The sequence below is a fragment of the Mustela nigripes genome, chromosome 1 (assembly GCF_022355385.1).
Source record: "Mustela nigripes isolate SB6536 chromosome 1, MUSNIG.SB6536, whole genome shotgun sequence".
Lineage (NCBI taxonomy): Eukaryota > Metazoa > Chordata > Mammalia > Carnivora > Mustelidae > Mustela > Mustela nigripes.
This window is the reverse complement of record NC_081557.1, coordinates 58,914,034-58,934,566: the sequence shown is the minus strand read 5'-3', so window position 1 is coordinate 58,934,566 and position 20,533 is coordinate 58,914,034. Positions and strand designations below refer to the sequence as shown.

The 20,533-nt window shown below is 39.5% G+C and overlaps 1 protein-coding gene across 16 annotated transcripts in view; it reads left to right on the top strand.

The window, feature by feature from the left end:
* DLG2 (discs large MAGUK scaffold protein 2) overlaps positions 1–20,533 on the top strand; it is a 1,549,658-nt gene that overhangs the window by 1,156,079 nt on the left and 373,046 nt on the right. For all 16 annotated transcript variants that reach the window (XM_059411961.1, XM_059411989.1, XM_059411997.1 and 13 more), the window contains one exon: positions 8,034–8,102. In XM_059411961.1, coding sequence (XP_059267944.1) covers positions 8,034–8,102 — 69 coding nt within the window. The remainder of the gene's footprint in view (positions 1–8,033; positions 8,103–20,533) is intronic.

The following is a 20,533-nucleotide window of genomic DNA, read 5'->3' as shown; positions in this document are numbered from 1 at the left end:
GGAATTTTGATCGGAATGGCATTAAAAGCATAGATTGCTCTAGACAGTATAGACATTTTAACACTGTTTATTCTTCCGATCCAAAACCGTGGAATGATCTTCCATCTTTTTGTGTCTTCTTCAATTACTTTCATCAGTTTTCTGTAGTTCCTCAAGTACAGATCCTTTACCTCTTTTGTTAGGTTTATTCCCAGGTATCTTATGGTTCTTCGTGCTATAGTAAATGGAATTGATTCTCTAATTTCCCTTTCTGTATTTTCATTGTTAGTGTATAAGAAAGACACTGATTTCTGCACATTGACTTTGTATCCTGCCATGTTGCTGAATTGCTGTATGAGTTCTAGTAGTTTGGGGGTGGAGTCTTTTGGGTTTTCCATATAAAGAATCATGTCATCTGCAAAGAGAGAGAGTTTGACTTCTTCATTGCCAATTTGGATACCTTTTATTTCTCTTTGTTGTCTGATTGCTGTTGCTAGGACTTCTAATACTATGTTGAACAAGAGTGGTGAAAGTGGGCATCCTTGTCTTGTTCCTGATCTCAACAGGAAGGCTGCAAGTTTTTTCCCATTGAGGATGATATTTGCTGTGGGTCTTTCATAGATAGATTTGATGAGGTTCAGGAATGTTCCCTCTATCCCTATACTTTGAAGCGTTTTAATCAGGAACAGATGCTGGATTTTGTCAAATGCTTTTCCTGCATCAATTGAGAGGATCATGTAGTTCTTCTCTCTTTTCACATTAATTTGTTGTATCACATTGATTGATTTGCAAATGTTGAACCATCCTTGTAGCCCAGGGATGAATCCCACCTGATCATGGTGGATAATCTTTTTAATGTGTTGTTGGATCCTGTTGGCTAGGACCTTGTTGAGAATCTTAGCATCCATATTCATCAGTGATATTGGTCTGAAATTCTCCTTTTTGATAGGGTCTTTGCCTGGTTTGGGGATCAGGGTAATGCTGGCTTCATAGAAAGAGTCCAGAAGTTTTCCTTCTGCTTCAATTTTTTGAAACAGCTTCAGGAGAATAGGTGTTATTTCTTCTTTGAAAGTTTGGTAGAATTTCCCAGGGAATCCGTCATGTCCTGGGCTCTTGTTTTTTGGGAGGTTTTTGATCACTGTAATTAATTAATTTTTAAAAAGAAAAATGTTAGAGTATAGAAAAAAGATAGCTAGGAATCTTAATACCGTCTAATAAAGAGTCAGAAGCATTAAGAATGTTTATTAGAAAGAACAGAAATTGCAAGAATATCTGTCCTTCCATGGCTACTGTGGCTATATCAGTATTGCACCAAGAGAAAGAACTTTTCAGTAGATATAGCTGTTCCACTGTAGATCATATTTCCCACATGTATAATAGGTACATTAAGCTAAGCTTCTATAAAATGAAACTCGGTTACATTCCTAGTGTCATTGTCCAAGTTTAGGCATTTATTAACTTTCTTTCTCATGATGATTTCCCCTGGTCTCCCCTCTTGTAGATTTGCTCCTCTTCCTTCCACTTTTCAGAGTATTTTTAGGTTTACCCTTCTGAATCATAGATAGCACCATATTGATCCCCAACTTTAGAGAGTTCATGATTGCCATCAAAATAAAGTCCAGACCTCTTGACATGGTATTCACTGCCCCCCTTGACCCACCCCAAGTCGGTCTCCTGATCTCATCCCTGCCTAGTCTGCTCTGGCCAGGCCAAACCCTCAAGGTTTTCAGAACACAACATGTACTTTCAGTCCTCCATGATTTTGATCATACTCTTCTTCTAGCTTCTCAGAAAGTCATCTTTCCCTTCCACACCATTTAAAAAAAAAAATATATATATATATATATATATATATACACATACATACACAGGGGAGCCTGGGTGGCTCAGTGGGTTAAAGCCTCTGCCTTCAGCTCAGGTCATGATCCCAGGGTCCTGGGATCGAGCCCCGCATCAGGCTCTCTGCTCAGCAGAGAGCATGCTTCCCTCCCTCTCTCTGCCTTCCTTTCTGCCTACTTACGATCTCTGTCTGTCATATAAATAAATAAAATCTTAAAATATATATATATCTTATATATATATTATATATATATATAAGTATATAATATATATATCCTTCCAGATCCAGCTTAGATGGTCTACCAAATATACCTAGAGATTGATACTGAATAATGTTATCTATATGAAAAGATCCCATGTGGTTTATGTGATTTTACTGATTCTATTATCAAGTATTTATTGAGTACTACACCATTAAGGAATCAAAGAGTCATCCCAAGCACCTAACATGATCCCTGGTACATAGTAAATTCCCAATGAACATTTGTTAGATGGAACCAGGAGATGTAAATAATTATATGAGACAATTCGTGTTAAGTATCAGTAAAGCAATAGGAGAGATACCCAGCTTCACGTGGGAAGGTAATAGTTTTGTCTATGTTGCATTTGAGGTACTGGTTGGATACCCAAGAAGATATACACTCTTCTTTTTAAGAATGGCAACTTAATGCATGTGTACAAAGACAGGGGAAGTAGAAAAAGAGAAGAAATAAATAATAAGAGAGATCATATAAATGATAGATAAAGGTGTTCAAGAGAACATGAAGAGTTATAAATGACAAGGAGAGATGAAAGTTATTCAGAAATGTGGGTAAAAAATGAAACAGAATAATGAAAACATACCAGGAGGTATTTTACGTGGATGGGACTTTACAAGGCACATTAAATTTCATTGTTATCACCTTGTTATTAAAAGACCCAAAAATCTTTTTGTGTTCTCCATAAAATGACATAGTTTTAACACTACAACATTTTGTAAAGACTAGTTATCCTGTCTCTTATTGCTTTAGAGTTGGAGAAAATTAAAAAGTCATTTATCATCACCATCTAGGTCCTTTGTGTTGCATGTGTAATAAAACAGTTTCAAATCAGATGCTCAACAAAATTTTAATTTCACACAGCAATAGAATTGCATCTTTCAGCACCATTCAGATGTCATTTTCTTAGGCAATAACCAGAGTCTCTTACTTGGAAAATCAGAGAGTTCCTGGAAAAGTGATTCTCCTGTTCTCTAGTTCAGTTTTAGTCAATGACAGCATGATTTTTAGGAAGGGAATAGGGCTATTACCTCTCTCTAAACCTGAAAAGGTCGTGGTAAAATTGACCTCTACAGTTGCCTGATTTGCCACTTCAGCCAAGCTGCCTAAGTACAGAGAGGTGCCACAGGATTTCTACCACATGATGGGACTTCGTCCCCAGTGTCATTGCTGTGACATTCTGCTGAGCCTTCTCATCCCACTCACTCACCATTCACTGTCACTCACATGCTCATAGATGTCCAGGGCTCATTAATAAGGTGGTGTGGATAGGAGAGAGAAGGCCCTCTTTTAAATTACCTTCATTAAAAAAATAAAATGATCTTCAAAAGCCACTGACATGCAAGTTGGACAGATATGGTGACTATAATGGGTGCTGCTTTATGCAAAACAAAACTGTCAGATTCAGCATTTCCTAACAAAATGTTTGGGATCCTGTATCTGAACTCATCACAGAGCTTTGCTTTCACTTTTCTGTAAGGCAACATGATTTGTCTTGGAGGAACAAGGACTTTAGAGCCAGCAAACATGGGTCCTACTCTTGCTACCTACTAGCTGTGAGACCTTGTTCTTTAATTTCCTTCAAAAATGGGCATAATGGTTCGCTCTCGATGTTGTCACAAAGTTTGAAAGAGACGGGGCATGGGGCCTTGCAGATAGATGGAACTCAGACCATGGTTTTCATGCTTCAAGAAGGCATTTATGAAGCATGTTCTGTGGGCCAGCCCTGAGCTGAGAATGTGCAAATGAATAAACCGCACTCCTTTCTCTGAAAACAGGCGTCACTTAGTGGGAAAAAAACGACAATAACAACAATAGGCATGTAAATGAATGGTGGTGATTCTCAGTCTTGGGTGCTATTTTGGATGTGTGGAAGACATGGGATGGTGCACAGAGCAGCATGTCAACAGCATTAGAGTGGTGGAGGGCACATCCTAGAATGCTTTACAGATAGATTCAATTTTGTCTTAGAAAAATGATAGGAGGAGAATGATGGCCATTTTTGATAAGATTTTTTTTTTTTAAGACGAGGATATTCTGAGCACTTGGCTCTGCAATGTTAAAAGCTTGACGTTTTAGCTTAGCCTCCTCCCATGCTGCTTCTTCCCACAGTTCTCAGAATTCCATCTGATTGGTCTGTGCCTGAGGAGCTGAAAGGGCCAGGCAGTAGTTACCTATAATCTGTTCGTCGTGGTGGAACTAGCCACACACTGTCTATGCAGTCAATAATATGGAATACATGGACCTGCTCGGTTCCGGGGGGAAATGTTTGGTGTTCTTAAAAAATGCAAGTTATTATCACCATCTGGTAGCTCCTAAGTGTCCCCCCTTCAAGTCCTGCTTACACATTGCTATCAGGGAAGAACAAAAGTCCCTTGTGTCTGTAGGTCTTGATTATCCAGTAATTCGCTGTGTTTGTCTTAATAAAGTAAGAGGGTCATTAGATGTTGTAAAAGGCTCTGTTTCTTCAAAATTTTCACACCAGGAGAAACTGGCTGACTTCGCACGTGTAATATACGAGGAGTCAAATTCTGTGAGCACTTCACAGTATCTCCCACATTTAAGTGTCACTAAAACCTTAAGAGGGGCAGATGTTGCAGATAGATGGAACTCAGCCCATGGTTTTCATCCTTCAAAAAAGCATTTATGAAGCATGTTCTGTGGCTCAGCCCCGAGCTGAGAATGTGCAAATGAGCTGAGAATGTGACATTACTGGAATAATGTCGAGCAGAATAATAATTAGTTTAAGGTAGTGATAAGTAAAGAGAGATTGCTGAATATTTCTTTGTTTTAATTGTATGGGCTAGGCTAGCGGTGAGGAGGCAATCAGGAATTCCAGCTACTCATTTGTCTTGGTTAGCAGGCATCATTGATCTTTACCCAAAAAGGACTGTTGGTACTTTCTAAACCAGCGCTATATAGATGGTAACAGAAAGGATTAAACAGTTTAAACAAAAAATGCAATTAGCAAGTAAGCATATAGAAAAAAATGGTCACTTTCACTAATGAGGAAATACTTATAAATTGGAAGTATCATTTTGTACCTAGTATCAATTTTTTAAATTATACTGTTAGTGTCCATAAAATTGTGGTGAAATTGGTGTATGTATGTATATATATACATACATACATATATATATATGTACATATATATATTTAAAAATATATTACATGGAATATATATATATATATATGGTAGAGGCAATAAAATGATAAAAAGCTTTTAAAAAATAATTAATAACATAAATGAAGAACCAGGTGAATGTTTCCATTTGGGGGACATAGTCAAAGGAGATTGTCAAATAAGAAAAAGTAATTGATAGCAATATGTTCATGCAGCATGTTTATAATATTAAAACAGTAGTATTAACCCAAATATCTAACCACAAAGAATAGTTAAATAAAATAGATCTCAGAGGAAGTAACATTATATAACACCAAAATAAAAATAATGGAGACCCTATAAAAATGCTTAAATTATAATGAGCAAATTTGGGATATAAAGCTATATATGGTCTGTGTATGTATAAAACTGTATGAAGCACATGTGGACATAGAGTCGATAGCATAGCATGGAAAGTACACACATTGGCAACAAGGTAGGCTTTAGTTTGAGTTCTAGTTCCATATTTGCAAGCTGTTGATTTCTAGTAAGTCGTTTGTTTAGGTTTTGTGTGTTTTGTATTTTTTATGTATAAAATGTGGCTACTCGAAAAAAAAAATGGGTACTCGAACATGCCAACAGGACAGCTGCAATAATTATAATTAGATAATTATGAGACATCTGAGACAAGGTAATGGGATTATATGTGATCTTTTTTAACTTTCTCTTATTTTGATGTTCATTATTTTATAATATTTTTACAATAGAAAATACATTTTAATATGATATTGATCACTAAATTTATATTGTACTCACAAATACACATCTTGTGGCATTGACTAGATAAATAAATGATCTGAGTAATTCTTATTCAGTGCTAAATATGTTAAAATACGCATTCTGCTAAATCATATTAGTTTATTAACAAACAATGTAGCTTTTACCATGTTAACACTGTTTTAAACATTATATTCACTGAATCCTTATAACAATCCCAGGAAGAAAGTACTGTTACTATCCTGATCTCACAGGTAAGAAACTGATCCGCAGAGAGCTGTAGATCACTTGACTGAGGTCACATTAGTCCGTGTGGTGGAGCTGGGATTTTAACTTGGACATCTGGCTACATGGTCCAACTCCTGAACGCTACGCTGCTTTCTGACTGTCAATCAAACCATGTTCAGGGAACATATATAGTGCTCGCCCCTATAAAGGATGCCAGGAAACACAGGGCATCATCCTTAACTTGAACAACGTTCTCTAGTTTTTAGCTACGGTGCCCAAATTCTGCTCCCTCAACCTCAGATAAATGTCATCCATGTCACAACTAAATGCAATTAAGAGAGATACCACTTCTCGTCCATAATGACTGGAGTTCTGGATGAAAATCTGGAGCCTACTTCTTGACTCTGTGACAATGTCGTTGTTTTCCAAAGTATGTGCTGAGAAATTGTGGAGTTGTGTGAAGCTGTCTAATGTTCTGCAAACATCTGACTCAGGTTTCTCTTTATTCATATATTTGTATATATACAGCTTCATAGCCTATATATACATATATATGTATATGTGTGTGTGTGTGTGTGTGTGTAACTAATATTACAACTAAGATACTAAATACTACAAACTAAAATTATACACTGAAATTAATAAAATTTTATTTTAGTAATAAAATTATATACATTTTATGATACATTTGAACACATAGGAAATCCACAAAACATTACTTTTTGGGGTTAGATTGTCCTTGTATATATCTATTGAAACTTTATCTCTAATTGAAGAGTATTCTGAGATTGCAAAACACATTCTTACAAATTTGAAAAATTGTCACCATTTGAGAGATGATATAACACGATGGTTAAGAGTAGTGGCTCTAGAATCAGTCTAAGATTCTAGTCTGAGAATCTAGTCTCAAGGACAAGTATTTACCACATGACTCAGGACAAGTCTCTAAACCTCTCCATACCTTAGTTTATTCGCCTATTAATGGGACAGTGTGTACCTCATAGGGTTGAGAGAAGTAAACAAATAAATTTAGACAAGGGATTCAGGCTACATGAGAGCTCAATGAATGATAAACATTATAATTTTTATTGCAACTGGTTATCTATAAAATCAGTCTTATTACTACGCAACCAAAACAAAATATGGATATCATTAAATTCTAAGATTGGCAGGACGCTTGGGTGGCTCAGTCAGTTAAGTGTCTGCTTCCAGCTCAGGTCATGATCCCAAGGTCCTGGGATAGAGCCCTGCATCGGTTTCCCTGCTCAGCAGGGAGTCTGCTTCTCCCTCTGCCCCTCCCACTCTCTCTCTGTGTCAAATAAATAAATAATAAAGCCTTAAAAAAAAATTCTAAGATTGGCATGCAACCAGAGGTCTCATTTTTTTGAGTTTTTGTGTTCACCCAACAGCTGAATTGTTATTAATTTTACAAGTAAGTGTTGCAAGTGTGAACTAATATGAAAACATACTAATTAAATACTTCTCCAGTTTTCAAATCCACTGTTTTAAAAAGTGTTATAAAAATATTCTTATTTAAAAAGTAATACACTGCATCATAATGAAATTATGAAAATTACCTCGTCCAAATACTTTTGTTTCTTTTCATGTCCTTCTGTCATTTCAAGGTTACTTTTAAATAATACATGCCAAAATCAAGTTATAAGGAAATATTAACCCCTTATCTGGTATAGTACCAGATTTTGGTGGATGATTCTACTTGTTATCAAAGAACATTTAATCTCCACTGTATTTCTTTCAAGATTGGTTCTTTTCTTCACAATAGGACTGATTAGAATGTGCAAAGCCATTTTAAATAAAAGATCTGTGTTTTTTTCTTTCTTTTGTTGCAGTCATTCTCAACACAGCACTGCAACCCGCCAGCCTTCAGTGACTCTCCAGCGGGCCATCTCCCTGGAAGGGTAAGATAAAAATAATATGGAACCTTCTCTTAAACTAAACTGCAGCCTCATCTCTAGGGCATAAAGAAGTTCTCTGCCTTCCTTCCTTCCCTTCTTTCCTTTCGTCGTTCCTTCTGTTGGCAAATATCTATCAAGCTTATGTTATATGCCAAGCACTGTGCTAGGCACTACATTTAAGAAGTCAAATAAGATCTCTTCTTTCCCTTCCGAGGGCTCATTGCCTACTGGGAATGGCAGAAATACAGACACATATTTGCATCCAGCGTAAGCATCACAAAAGAGATGCATGTAAGGAATTAATGGAAGATCCAGGAAGGCCATCTAGCTGAGAATGGGCATCAAAGAAGGAGGGGAAGCAGGTCAGGATGGTTTCAGAGAAGGCATAACTGTCAAGCTGAGAACCGAACCCCCTGTGGGGATTTGCCTGACAGACACTGGAAGGAAGGGTTCTCTGAGCAGAAGAAAGGGCGCGTGCAAAAACACGAACACATGAGCAAGCATGAGGTGGCATAAGGCCTTTAGGTGATTCAGAGATTGGCCTAGGGTGTGTGAAGCAGTGAAGCAGAAGAGAAGAATGGAGATATTGGGGGTTCCTGGGTGGCTCAGTAAGTCAAATGTCCAATTCTTAATTTCAGTTCAGTTCAGGTCTCTGGGTTTGTGAAATCCAGTCCTGGGTCAGGCTCTGTGCTCAGCGAGGAGTCTTTTGGAGAGTATCTCTCTCCCTCTCTCCTGACACTACCCCTGCTCACACAGTCTCTCGCACTCTCTCTCTCTAAAATAAATGAATAAATTTTTAAAAAGAAAAAGAAAAAAGAGAATGGAGTTGTTGGCTGGACAGGCTTACATTTTAGAGGACTTAGTATTTTGTATTTCTGAATTCCCCAATCAGATAAAAGCTGGAGGGGCTGGGGGAAAGGAGTTAGTATTTCCCTCCACTTGTTTTATAATTATAGCTGGTTTAATTGAGAACATTTAGTTGATTAATGTATAAAAATTAAATCATGTTACTTCTCCAGTATCTGTTACCAATTTTGTTTCAACCCTATTTCTCAATGACGCGTAGGCATCCTTAATGGCATTTCAATTCAAATCTCTAACTTTATTATTTATTAGTCCTTTCTATTTTAAAATATTATGTTTTATTCAGACCTCTGTCCCTCCTTCTAACATAATTAGGACTTGGGTTCCACCAGAGCGTTCTGGAGTTGACAGGGGTGTGGTCCACTCTGTCTCTTATACCATCCCTCTAGATGTTTCTTTCTCTTAGATTTCTCCTCTGGTAGTACTGGGGCAAAAAAAAAAAAAAAAAAGGAAACAAGAAGTGGTATTTCCTCCCCATTCTACTGAGGCTGTTCCCTTTCTCTTGGTTATCTCTGGTGATGTAGCCTGAATGGGTGAATAACCAAACATGCACCAATGTCGAGAGACTCCCACAGCTTCTTCAGCCGAGTGATCCCCTGGGAGACCAAGCTATCGTTTCCACAGAACCCCTAGCAATAGCACACTGTGCCTTCCCATGCACTCACCACTGCTTGAACCATAGTCCTCCCTCCCATGCCTGGAGTCCCCATTTCTCATCTGTCCTCAGCAGCCATCTTTGCTTCCCCTCAGGTGGCGCTTCCCAAGGACAGTCCTTACCTCTTTTGCCCCTGGTTGACCTTCTCATCTTCTCTCCCCATGGTTCTTTTCTATCCTGGGGAGGAACAGGGCAAAACAGCAAACTCCATTGCTAGATGGATATCCACTTGGAAGAGATGTTAGTCTTTACTTCATGGAAGAGCATAAATATTATATTATAAATACTTTTAATGGAGTGCCCATTCTTGCCCTCAGCTAAGGAAACTCCTTGCATGTCCCCAAACCCATAGGAAAGTGAGCAAAAGGAATGTGGCCTCTCCATGGGCACTGCACTCCCCACAAAAGGACACCTCCTTCCCCAGGTAGTCCTCCTCTTCTGTTTGTAATGGTAAAGAACATCAGACCACTTTAGCTCCTCTAGTAAACAAATAAACAAAATCAAAGAGGTGGGAGTAGTAGGCTAAATATGAATTCAGCTCTGGAGAATTAAGTAACTTTTTTCTCAACAGGACAGTATCTTCATTGTTAACGTTTGGTCTAGTCCATAAAACAATAAAGGCATAGGAAGTTCCCAGTAGATACGTCACAGCATTTGGCTCTGTGGTAGTATTTAAGGTGGTCTAGAATCTGGGTCATAGCCAGACTCCCTGAGTTTAAATCAGGACTCAGGAACTTACTAGCTGTGTGACAGCAAGTTGCTTGGGCTTTTTTTGTATGTTTTTTGTTTGTTTGTTTGTTTGTTTGTTTTTATACGCCTCAATTTCCTCATCTGTAAAATGTACATACTTAGTATTTTCTTACAGAGTTTTTCTCAAAAATGAAAGTTATATATTATTTTTTATAATAGTACTGGCATTATATGTGTGTTTTGCTGTAGCATAGTATAACGTTCATTGGTGGTGTTGTTATACATAACATACTTAATTTATCAGGCAAGAGAATTTTGCATTTATATTAAATAAGGATTCATTAAAACAGTCAGAGATCCTTGTCTTCACTGTACTTTGGAGAGACATATTCCTGTAGCACAGGTAATAATCACTTGTGGAAGCAATCCAAATCATTGAGTTTGCTTCATTGCTGCATTTATTTATATATATATGTAAATATATATTTATATATATAAACAAATGTATTTTAATTACCAAGATTATACTTAAATGCTCATTAAACACATTAAATAATAGTGTAAGCCTTTTCTACATAACGGCTTATCCTCATCTCTGAAGGGAAGAATACAGGACCAGAATAAGAAATGCTCTTACATTTCTGGCATATGCATCTCAGAAAGTTTAAGACAAAGACGCTACATAAATGTGAGAGGAAATAGTTTCCCAAGCTTAACAACATTCTCTAGTCATACTGGAGAATGTTCTTCCGTCAGCACCTGCAGTGCAGGTGTGTGTGGCCTTGTGACTATACCCTCCATAACACCCCGTCGATTTCCTCTTCCTGGAAAATGCCATAGTTTAGAAAAACTATTCCACAAAACTCGCTGATCACATTCTCCCGTGGACCGTGATCAGTTTTGAATTCTGCATGTTAAATCGGACATGAGGAACGGATGAGGAAAGGACAGAGTTAACAAAGGGCTGGGACAGCATTCTATTCCAGAAAACATTGACAAGATGAGGATTCTATGATTTGAAGAAGGGAACTCATTAAAGAGATTACATTCAAAAAGTGCAACTTGTTGAGAATAAAAATAGTTCAGATTTGTGGATATGTCTTCAAGGGGAGAGAAAAGAAACTAGCATTTACCGAGTGCTTATCAGGTCCCTGGTGTGTTCTCATTTTCTCTCTCTCTCCTCATCTGTCTGTTAATCTTCTCTAATTTTGTTTCCAAAATAGTCATATAAAACCGGCATCCTTTTTTTTGAATCTTGATTCTCAGGGAGATTAAGTAATTTTCCCAAGGATACCTACCTAGAAAGCGCAGTTTGGATTTGAAATCAGGTTATACTCTGCTGTACAGCAGTGCAGCATGAAAAGGCTTTATTGAGCTGGAGAGCCCTAGTCGCACCATTCATGACCTCATTCAGAATAAGTTAGACACAGTGAAGAACTTCCTGGGACTTCCATTTCCAAATGAGAAAGAATTAGAACTGACTCTAAGCCTAGACATCATTAAACAGAGCTAATAACCCACCACTTGGAGTAGATCTGGAAATTCATGTACACGCTACGTAGCTGAGGTGTTTGTGGTAGAGGTGAGGGTATGGGGACTGAGCTGCGCACTGGTCTCTACATCATCTTCTTTGGTCCTTATGAGGACTTCCCTTGGCAGGACACAGAATGGTGGTCAGTCCACATGTTGGCCATTAACACAGAGAAGATTTCCTCTAACTAGTCTAACTAATGGTGTTTTCTTTTAAAGCTGTTTGCAAATCTTTTCTTTCTTCTTATTCACAGAACCTTATTAGCAGTTAGCCAATAAATATTCTTTGAGCCTTTTGCACTGCTTTCCGCTTTAGTGCAATAACATCTCTCATAACAACAATCAGTAATTCTCATTCTCTGCTGAGACCAAAAATACAAAGGCCTTCCCCTCACTTCATAATACAAGGATGACTCCTTTTCTAAAATCAAAAGTGGTCAGGCACCTGGACAACTCAGTCCGATAAGCACCTGCCTCTGGCTCAGGTCATGATCCCAGGTTCCTGGGATAGAGTCCTGCATTGGACTCACTGCTCAGAGTCTGCTTCTCCCTCTTCCCCTCCCCACTTCTTGTGATCTCTCTCTCTCTCTCAAATAAATAAATAAAATCTTCAAGAAAATGATATTCTCAGCTATGCTCCATTGTTTTAACTGACAAAGCATTTTGCCTCATATTTAGCAAATCCTGTGCTATGAAAAATATTGTGTTCCTTGCAGTCATGGAAGAAATCTGACTCTGGAATCAATGAATTGGTTTTGAATCCTGGCCTCTCTGCCATCTGTTGTTGTCAGTCTTAAACAGGACCCTTCCCCTCTCTAAGCATGAATTTTCTCTTAGCCAAAAGGGAGAATCGCACAGGACTCACTAGCTTTGTGCAGTAGCATGTACATATTTGACCCTCACTAACTACTAGCTGAATATGTACTTAGTCCAAGTGTTCTGAGAAAACAAAACTTCTATAGCTTAGATTAGTTTGAAGACAAACATTGAATACTTGTTATTAAATATATATGTACATATATTTACATATATAATATATAAAATTTCTGGATGTAAAATAAAATATTGGAGGTAGAAATAATGTTGCATTGCTGGAATATCTAGAAGGGGATGCCTCAGTCATTCTTTATAAGGTTCAGAACACTAAAACTCGTGCTGTATGTGCCCAGCGGGCCAACACAGAGAGAGATAACGTGGCACGCAATCATTGTCACTGAGCACACGGTGGGAAAGTCATTTTTCACTTTGCATAGGCCAATAGGTCTTTAGCAGTATTCCCATTAAGGTGTTATACTGCTGAGTGGAGGCAATCAGCTGAAATGGGAAATTTCAGTTTATTCAAAATTTCCTTCCTAATGATTTCATGAAAAGCAACTACTAAGGATATTTTTTAAATAAATGTACTTTAAAAGTCCCTATGTTTATATAGTTCTTACCTAAGTTGCTGTTTACTTGAAATAAAATAAGTGAGAATGTTTCAGATTTCCAGTTAATTTGATCCATGAAGACAACAAAACTGTCTAATTGAGCCTCCACCTAGAGTTACTGCTGTTTTTTAAATCGATGTGTGAGTCATCTTTAACTCTGCCAGGCACTCGGGGGCAGAATACCATCCCCATTCACAGTGTGATCTCCTGCTTCAGGTTCAAGTTGACAGATACAGCCCACCACACCTTCATCTCTTCTTCCTCCTGGGACCCCATGAAAAGGACACTGAAAGAATAAAAAGGGGATAGTCCCATAATGGTAAAGGAAGTGAGAGGGGCATCAAAAGCCAAAAGATTCCACCACATGTGTAGATGACAGGAAGCAGATGGACCAAACAGAACAAAGCAACCCGCAGCCTTCGATCCCCCACGGAGGCAGGGCTGGCGTGTTCTGCGTAAATGCTGTCTCCTAGGGTTCTGTTTCCAGGGACGCCACCCACAAAAAGGCCCACCACAGTGCAGCAGCCTTGCCGGCAGGGGCCTCCCGCTCAGGAAGGGGGCAGAACTGCCTGGCAGAGCCCAGGAAATTCGGAGACTTCAGAATAGTGACAGCAGATGGGACTGAGCGCGGAGTCTGAGAATAGGACTGAGGGTACCCCCACTCAGCATCCACAAGCCTGACACAGAGCGACTGCTGGACAAAGGACTTAGCACCAGCCAGGAAATGAAGGCTCTCCTTTAAAGAAACAGAGCACAGCCAATGACAGGGATGGTTTTCAGGTTTGCTTACGTAACCGGAAGCCTGTCCATGGAAAAGTCTCGCCCTTAACTGCAGCATCCCCTGTAGCCTTTCTACTATTTCATCCTTGAATATGCACAGCCAGCCACAGGTTACCACATAGTTTAACAACACCTGCAAAATGACAAAAACAAGATTAAAACACACATGCACAGAGAAAAACTATGCTCGTGGAAACAGAAATAATTCTGGGAAAAAAATAGGATTTAAAGAAAGGCTCTCATAAGCATATTTTTAAACAATACGGAGGTAACCACTAGAATGAAAATCAAAATGGTTAAAAGCGATTGCCTCTGGGAAACTGGGTAGGCTTCTGGTGTATGTGTTGGGCGGGGGTGGGGGGGTGACATAAATTGAACTTCTGGAACAAGGCAGAGGTTTATAAAGGGAAATCGTGAGCCAAAACCTAAAGTACTTGGCTAACAGTGCCAAGAGGACATCGCTTCAGCTCTCAAGTAGCGTTCTTTCACCCACTAGAGGGCGCACACTTGGTTTTACACCTGGTTTTATTTTACCTTACAAGAACGTTTCAGCAACATTCTAGAAGCAGATTCCTACTAACTGGTATTTTCACCTCAGTGAAATAGCTGGCCTGGAGCCTGTTGACCACCCTCTACAAGTGGCACTTCACAAGAAGCTAGAGAGCCATTGTCAGTGATACCGTAGGAAGGACTCTTTATAGAGTGGGTGGTTTATCTAACTGACCCTAACTAAATCTCTCTCCCAAATAGAGAAGTTTCTGAGTATCCAAAGGATAACCAAAAAGCAGTGTGTCTGTAAACAGATAGATCTAGGGGGAAAACCCATCCTCTCAGGTTAACTGTTCTGTGTTGGTATCATGTCATTCTTTCTTAGAGGGACAGGCCTGTCTTGATGGGAATGGCCATGAGCCTCTGTTTGACACAAGAGACTCCCCTCTCCACACTCTAAGACCTCTGGACTCTTGAGACCATGGCACCACTGGGGCCAGGGAGCCTCTGATGTTCCCATGTGGGGTCTGAACAAGTGTGCTTTCCAAGGAAAGAGAACTCTGGGAACAGAACCTTGGATGGAATCATTGGCCCTCTTATTCTCTACCCAGTTCCTTTTACCCTGATGGGAAAAGCTTTTTTATAGCTAATGTGCTTCAGATGTTTTAAGACGATGCTGACTTAAAATAGTCTTCTTAGTCTAAGCGTCCATTCGATTCCAAAACACAAGGTCACTATAGAAAGTGCAAGCCTTATTGACCTGAGAAATAGGAAAGCTGGGTTCTATGTTCAAATCTGTCACCTCTTGCAAGTGTGATTTTGAGCAGATCTCAGTTAACTTATATGCAAAACAATAAGGTTGAGTTAAATCAATGTCTTGGACTTTTTCCAACTCTAACATTGTATACCTTCATGAGTTTTGAAAAGGAAAAGTTTGACATCTGAACTTCTGGAAATATTTCCAAATGTTAAGCCCAAGGGACTATTGGGCTTTAGACAGCTGGCCCTCAAGGGTAGTGGCTTGGGTCATCTCTACCCACACACTCACAGACCCAGCCATCCTTCAGGATTTGTAACGAGAATGAACGTTCAACTTCCTTCCTTACCCTGAAGTCTGTCCAACACATTTCCTTACCTTAATCCTCAAAAGCAGTGCTAAGCTGTTTCCCAGACTAACCAAGAGGGGCCTGATATGCTGAACTACTTTCATACTTGAAAGAGAAGCATTGGGGTGCCTAGGTGGCTCAATGGGTAAAGCCTCTGCCTTTGGCTCAGGTCATGATCTCAGGATCCTGAAATCAAGCCCTGCATTGAGCCCTGCATTGAGCCCTGCATCAGGCTCTCTGTTCAGCAAGGAGCCTGCTTCCCCCGTCTCTCTGCCTGCCTCTCTGCCTACTTGTGATCTCTTTCTCTGTCAAATAAATAAATAAATAAATAATATCTTAAAAAGAGAAAGAGAGAGAGAAGCTTTGTTCAGTTTGTTATTTGCTGGAGTCACTGGTCAAAAATATGAAACTTTGTTAACCATAGAAATGTACGTGACCCCACCAAAACAGGGGGCCAAACTGAGTTAAGAGGAGAAGGTTTTTGTGTATCTTTAGAATGTGTTAAGAAATACATATAGTCATTGCCTTCTTCTTTAATTTGCTCTCCGGCTAGCGAAAGAGTTTAGGGAGAATACAAGAAAAAAAGACAAGCAACTAGGTGATTTTTAGAAATGCTTGGGAAAAAAATCAAATTTCCTCCTGCTTCTCCCCAAAATATTTTTGCTTGTGATTTATGATGTGTTAAAGACAGACTCCTGTTGGGTGAGAAAGCTCTGGATGAGAGACCCAGCTCTCTTTTGTTGCTAGGTCACCTGCTGGGGATCCTAGCTACTAGGAAAGGAAAGTTAATGGAAGTTAAAGGAAAAGAGGAGTTTACACACCCCTCCTTTCTTCTCCGGAGGGAGGCAGGACCATCAGAGCTTAAACCTCAGAGGACGCATTAGAATCAATCAGAACAGCAGATAATTCCAGAGCGTATGTTTCCTGTAGTTCACACCATGTGTTTGCTTTTCATTTCTCTTCATGTCCCTGCAGTTTCCACCTCTGCTCCTAGTGGAGCTGTCAGCTTATTTTCCTAGCCCCATTTCCACTGGCCGACTGCTTCTTTTTTCCATTTCCTTATTCGATAAGACATCCTTCCCTAGGCCTTGTAATCTTTCTTCCTTACATGTGTAGAGCTGAAAGTATAAAAGGTGTCATCACAGCAAACTGTAAGGATTGCCAAACACTTATCAGTGTTGAAAACCCGCTGAGGCTCCAGAGAACCAGGGCAGGGGCTGCCAATTCCTGGGAGCCTAATTCTCTCCCAGGATCTGGGTTCTGTCGCCATCTGCTGTTGAGATAACAACTATGGGGGAAACAAAGACAAACCCAAACCCAAAAATGTCCACTTTCTTGTATATGATGGAAGTTTTCAAATTTGGAATTTCAAGTAAAATATGAACATAGACTTTGGGAGTTGACAAGGAGTTTCTAGATGTCTGTTTTTTAGCCAAAGACTTTTATAAACATTAACCACCGTTATTCTTATTATTCCATCAGAGAAAGTCTTCCTTAAAACAATGAAATAGGAAAGACATAACATAGGAGTGCCTGGGTGGGGCAGTCAGTTAAGCCTCCTACTCTTGGTTTCAGCTCAGGTCATGAGCTCAGGGTCCTGACTTATACCCTGCGTTGGGCTCTACGCTCACCATGGAGTCTGCTTGGGATTCTCTCTCCCTTTCTCTCTGCCTCCTCCCCCCCGCCCCAATCACTGCATAGGCTTGCACACTCGCTTTCTCTATCTAAAGTGAATAAATAATTTTTTTTTTTAAAAAGGGAAGACATAAAAAAAGAATATATAGCACTCCATCATAAAAGCAGGCAGATTAGAGACATAAACAACAAAGTCCAAACAGGGTATTTTCCTTAGTCAAATGCTAAAATTATAACATCTTTAAATATTTTGTATTTAATAACAGCTGATATAAGTGCTTTCTGTGGATCTCATCTAGTTCTGACAACAATTATTATTACTGTACATGGGCACACTATCCCGCTTTATGGATGGGGACAATGAGGCTTGGAGAAGTTAAAGGTGCTTCCTGAGGTCACACAGCTACTAAGTGGCAGGCTTGGAATATAAAGCCACATTTTTAAATCACTACCTTTTCTTGCCCTCTCAGAATTATATGTGTTTTGTTATTACAAATGGGTCAATTTGGAGACCCAAGTAAGGTGTTGAAATACAGTGTGGAGCTCAGTACAATTCCCGGGGCTTTGGAGGTTTTTGTCATTACTGTTATTGTCAAAAATCCAGTTTTCCTATAAGAACATTAACAAAAATAGCACAGGCACCTAACAGTGATTTCACTTATTTTGCAATGTGCTAAATTAAAAGAAGTGGAGAAATAATGTTTCTGTACTGTTGGCATCTGTTTTACCCAGCAGGACTAGGAAGAAAGCCGGGAGGGACAGGTTAGGAATCTGGTTATCAAGAGCTGCTGGGCTCTCCTGTTTGATGGCCTTGGACATGAAGGATGTTCATGCCAAGTAGCTGGAATTTATTTTAGAGGGATGCCACAGAATCTACTGCGGAATTCAGTTTGTTGGGGTTTTTATATAAATAATTCTTATTTTTTGCATAGTTCAATGCCAGTATAATTAATTATCCATGCATGTCTTCCTTAGAAACCTTTTCATTTTTTTTGTTTGTTTTTTTTAACAATTTTATTTATTTATTTGACAGAGAAAGAGAGAGATCACAAGTAGACAGAGAGGCAGGCAGAGAGGGGGAAGCAGGCTCCCTGCTGAGCAGAGAGCCCTATGTGGGGCTCGATCCCAGGATCCTGAGATCATGACCTGAGCCAAAGGCAGAGGCTTAACCCACTGAGCCACGCAGGCGCCCCGAAACCTTTTCGTTTTTAATAAAGTGGTTTAATAAAAGGGCTCAAAGCAAGTTGTGAATAAACTCCCTCCTTATTATTATATAATGAAACATACTCAAAACAGTGTGCTGCAGAATATTCAACTAGAAAATTGCCCCCTCCATCAATACTCTTAATTATTAATGCTAATGATAATATGGTCACCCATGACGTCTATTGAGATGGCACTGAAGAGCTAGTCAATGTACTGAATGAACCAAGAAGGAATTTTTTTTAAAAAAGCACGCAGTCATAGGTTAGTCAGGCTAGTAAAAAAAAAAAAAATGAATACAGGAAACCTATTCCTTAACAGGATTTAGCTGCCCAAACTGGCAGAAACACTTCTTAGCCACAAATCTCCTTGTAATCCTGGCACCACGTGTATTGGCCCCATTATCCTTCTTTGGATACTGCCCTTTTTCTTGTATCTTTCTAGTATGAAGGCTGCTCTTAACTGACTTGTGTGTGTTTGTGCCCAGTAAATAAAATTAATTGGGAATATAACGATGAGCCATGCAGACACTACTTCTGCCCCCAGCCTGGCCGGGAGAAGCAGATATTAATCAAATAATCACCTAAACAAATGTAAAACAAATGTAAATGTAAAACAAATGTAACTCTGTGACTATATCAAGTACTGTGAAAAGAGTGGCCTGTGATGCCCAGAGTGGCCTGTAAGAGGGGATCTGCAGTAGGGGACTGGGAGGTTGACGAGGTCATGGAAGGCTCTCATCTGAACAATGAGTAGGCCTTAAGTAGGCAAAGAGAAAGGGCCATCTCAAATGGCTGCACAAGCAGTGATGACCAATCTGGATGTATTTCTGAGCTGAGCACTGACTAGAGCAAAGTGAGGTCAGTAGAGCTTACCCTTTAGAAATTTATAATGAGGAGGCTGACTCGTGGTTGACACTCTCATTCAGAGAGGCCATCTGATGGAGACTTCCACTTGCTTTATCAGACAGTATGGTCTGCAGAGATGGGATTTTCTGAATCCCATCTCTGATCATTCTGCTGTTCCTTTGGTTTTTGTTTGATGTGTCTGTCTGCTTATTTGCCTGCCTGTGTGCCAGAACTTGGAGATCCTTCCTTGCCACCGCAGCTTCCAATGCTTCTCCTCTACCTCCTTTCCTTTGCCCCTCCTACTCTCTTTTTCCTTCCCCCTCCCTTCCTCTCCATAAACTGCCCCCTCCTCCTCCTTTTCTTTTGAGTCTGCATTCATTTCTTTTTCATTTTTTGTCTTCTCTCCTTTTGCTATTCACCCTGAAGGCACTAGGCTTATGTTTGGACAGCGTATTATAATTTACAAAGAAATCTCACGGACATTATGCTGTTTGACCCCAGTAACAATTTTGTGAGAATCATTTATCCTGTTTGCAGATGTGTCACAAGGTAGGTGACTTCCTCAAGATTGTGTATCTGGGAAGGGGAGGAGCTTTGACTGCACACCAGATGCCTGCTGTCATCACTAAACCATCCTACCTCAACGCAAATGTCAGAGGCATCCCAAATGTATCTTTTAGTCTTTTTGACAGAGGAGGCCCTTCATTACCCTGTCTTTATTATTCACAGTAATGAGTCTAGACAGAAGTTGTGGTCAGAGAGGTTTTCTGGTTGCCCGTCCATCACATGAGTAGGAACAGCTTCGGTCTCATCTGATGAATATTTACCGGACATTGCATTTGACCTTGAATTGAACCCGTAATTGGAAAGATGATTTTCTTTATAATATTTCTCCTTGCCTGGCTGTGACCTGGGAGGTGGCATGGCTGTGGAGAGCAGGGAATGAAAAAGACTGCTTTGAGAATCATTTATCAGCCTTCATTAGATTACTCATCTTGAGACATCCATCTTTGTATGTCCAACTGAATCTGGTGTTTTTCTCTGCATATATTGCTAACCCCTCAGAGACCTGCAAATTCCATTAGGATTTTTGTTTACTTCCTCTTCCTGGCCAATTATAAAGAATTTAAAGAAAGAGCACATCCATATCCTATGCCACAGGCCAGATGCCCCTCCATTACCAGAAAAGCAGCCAGTGGTCTTTCTC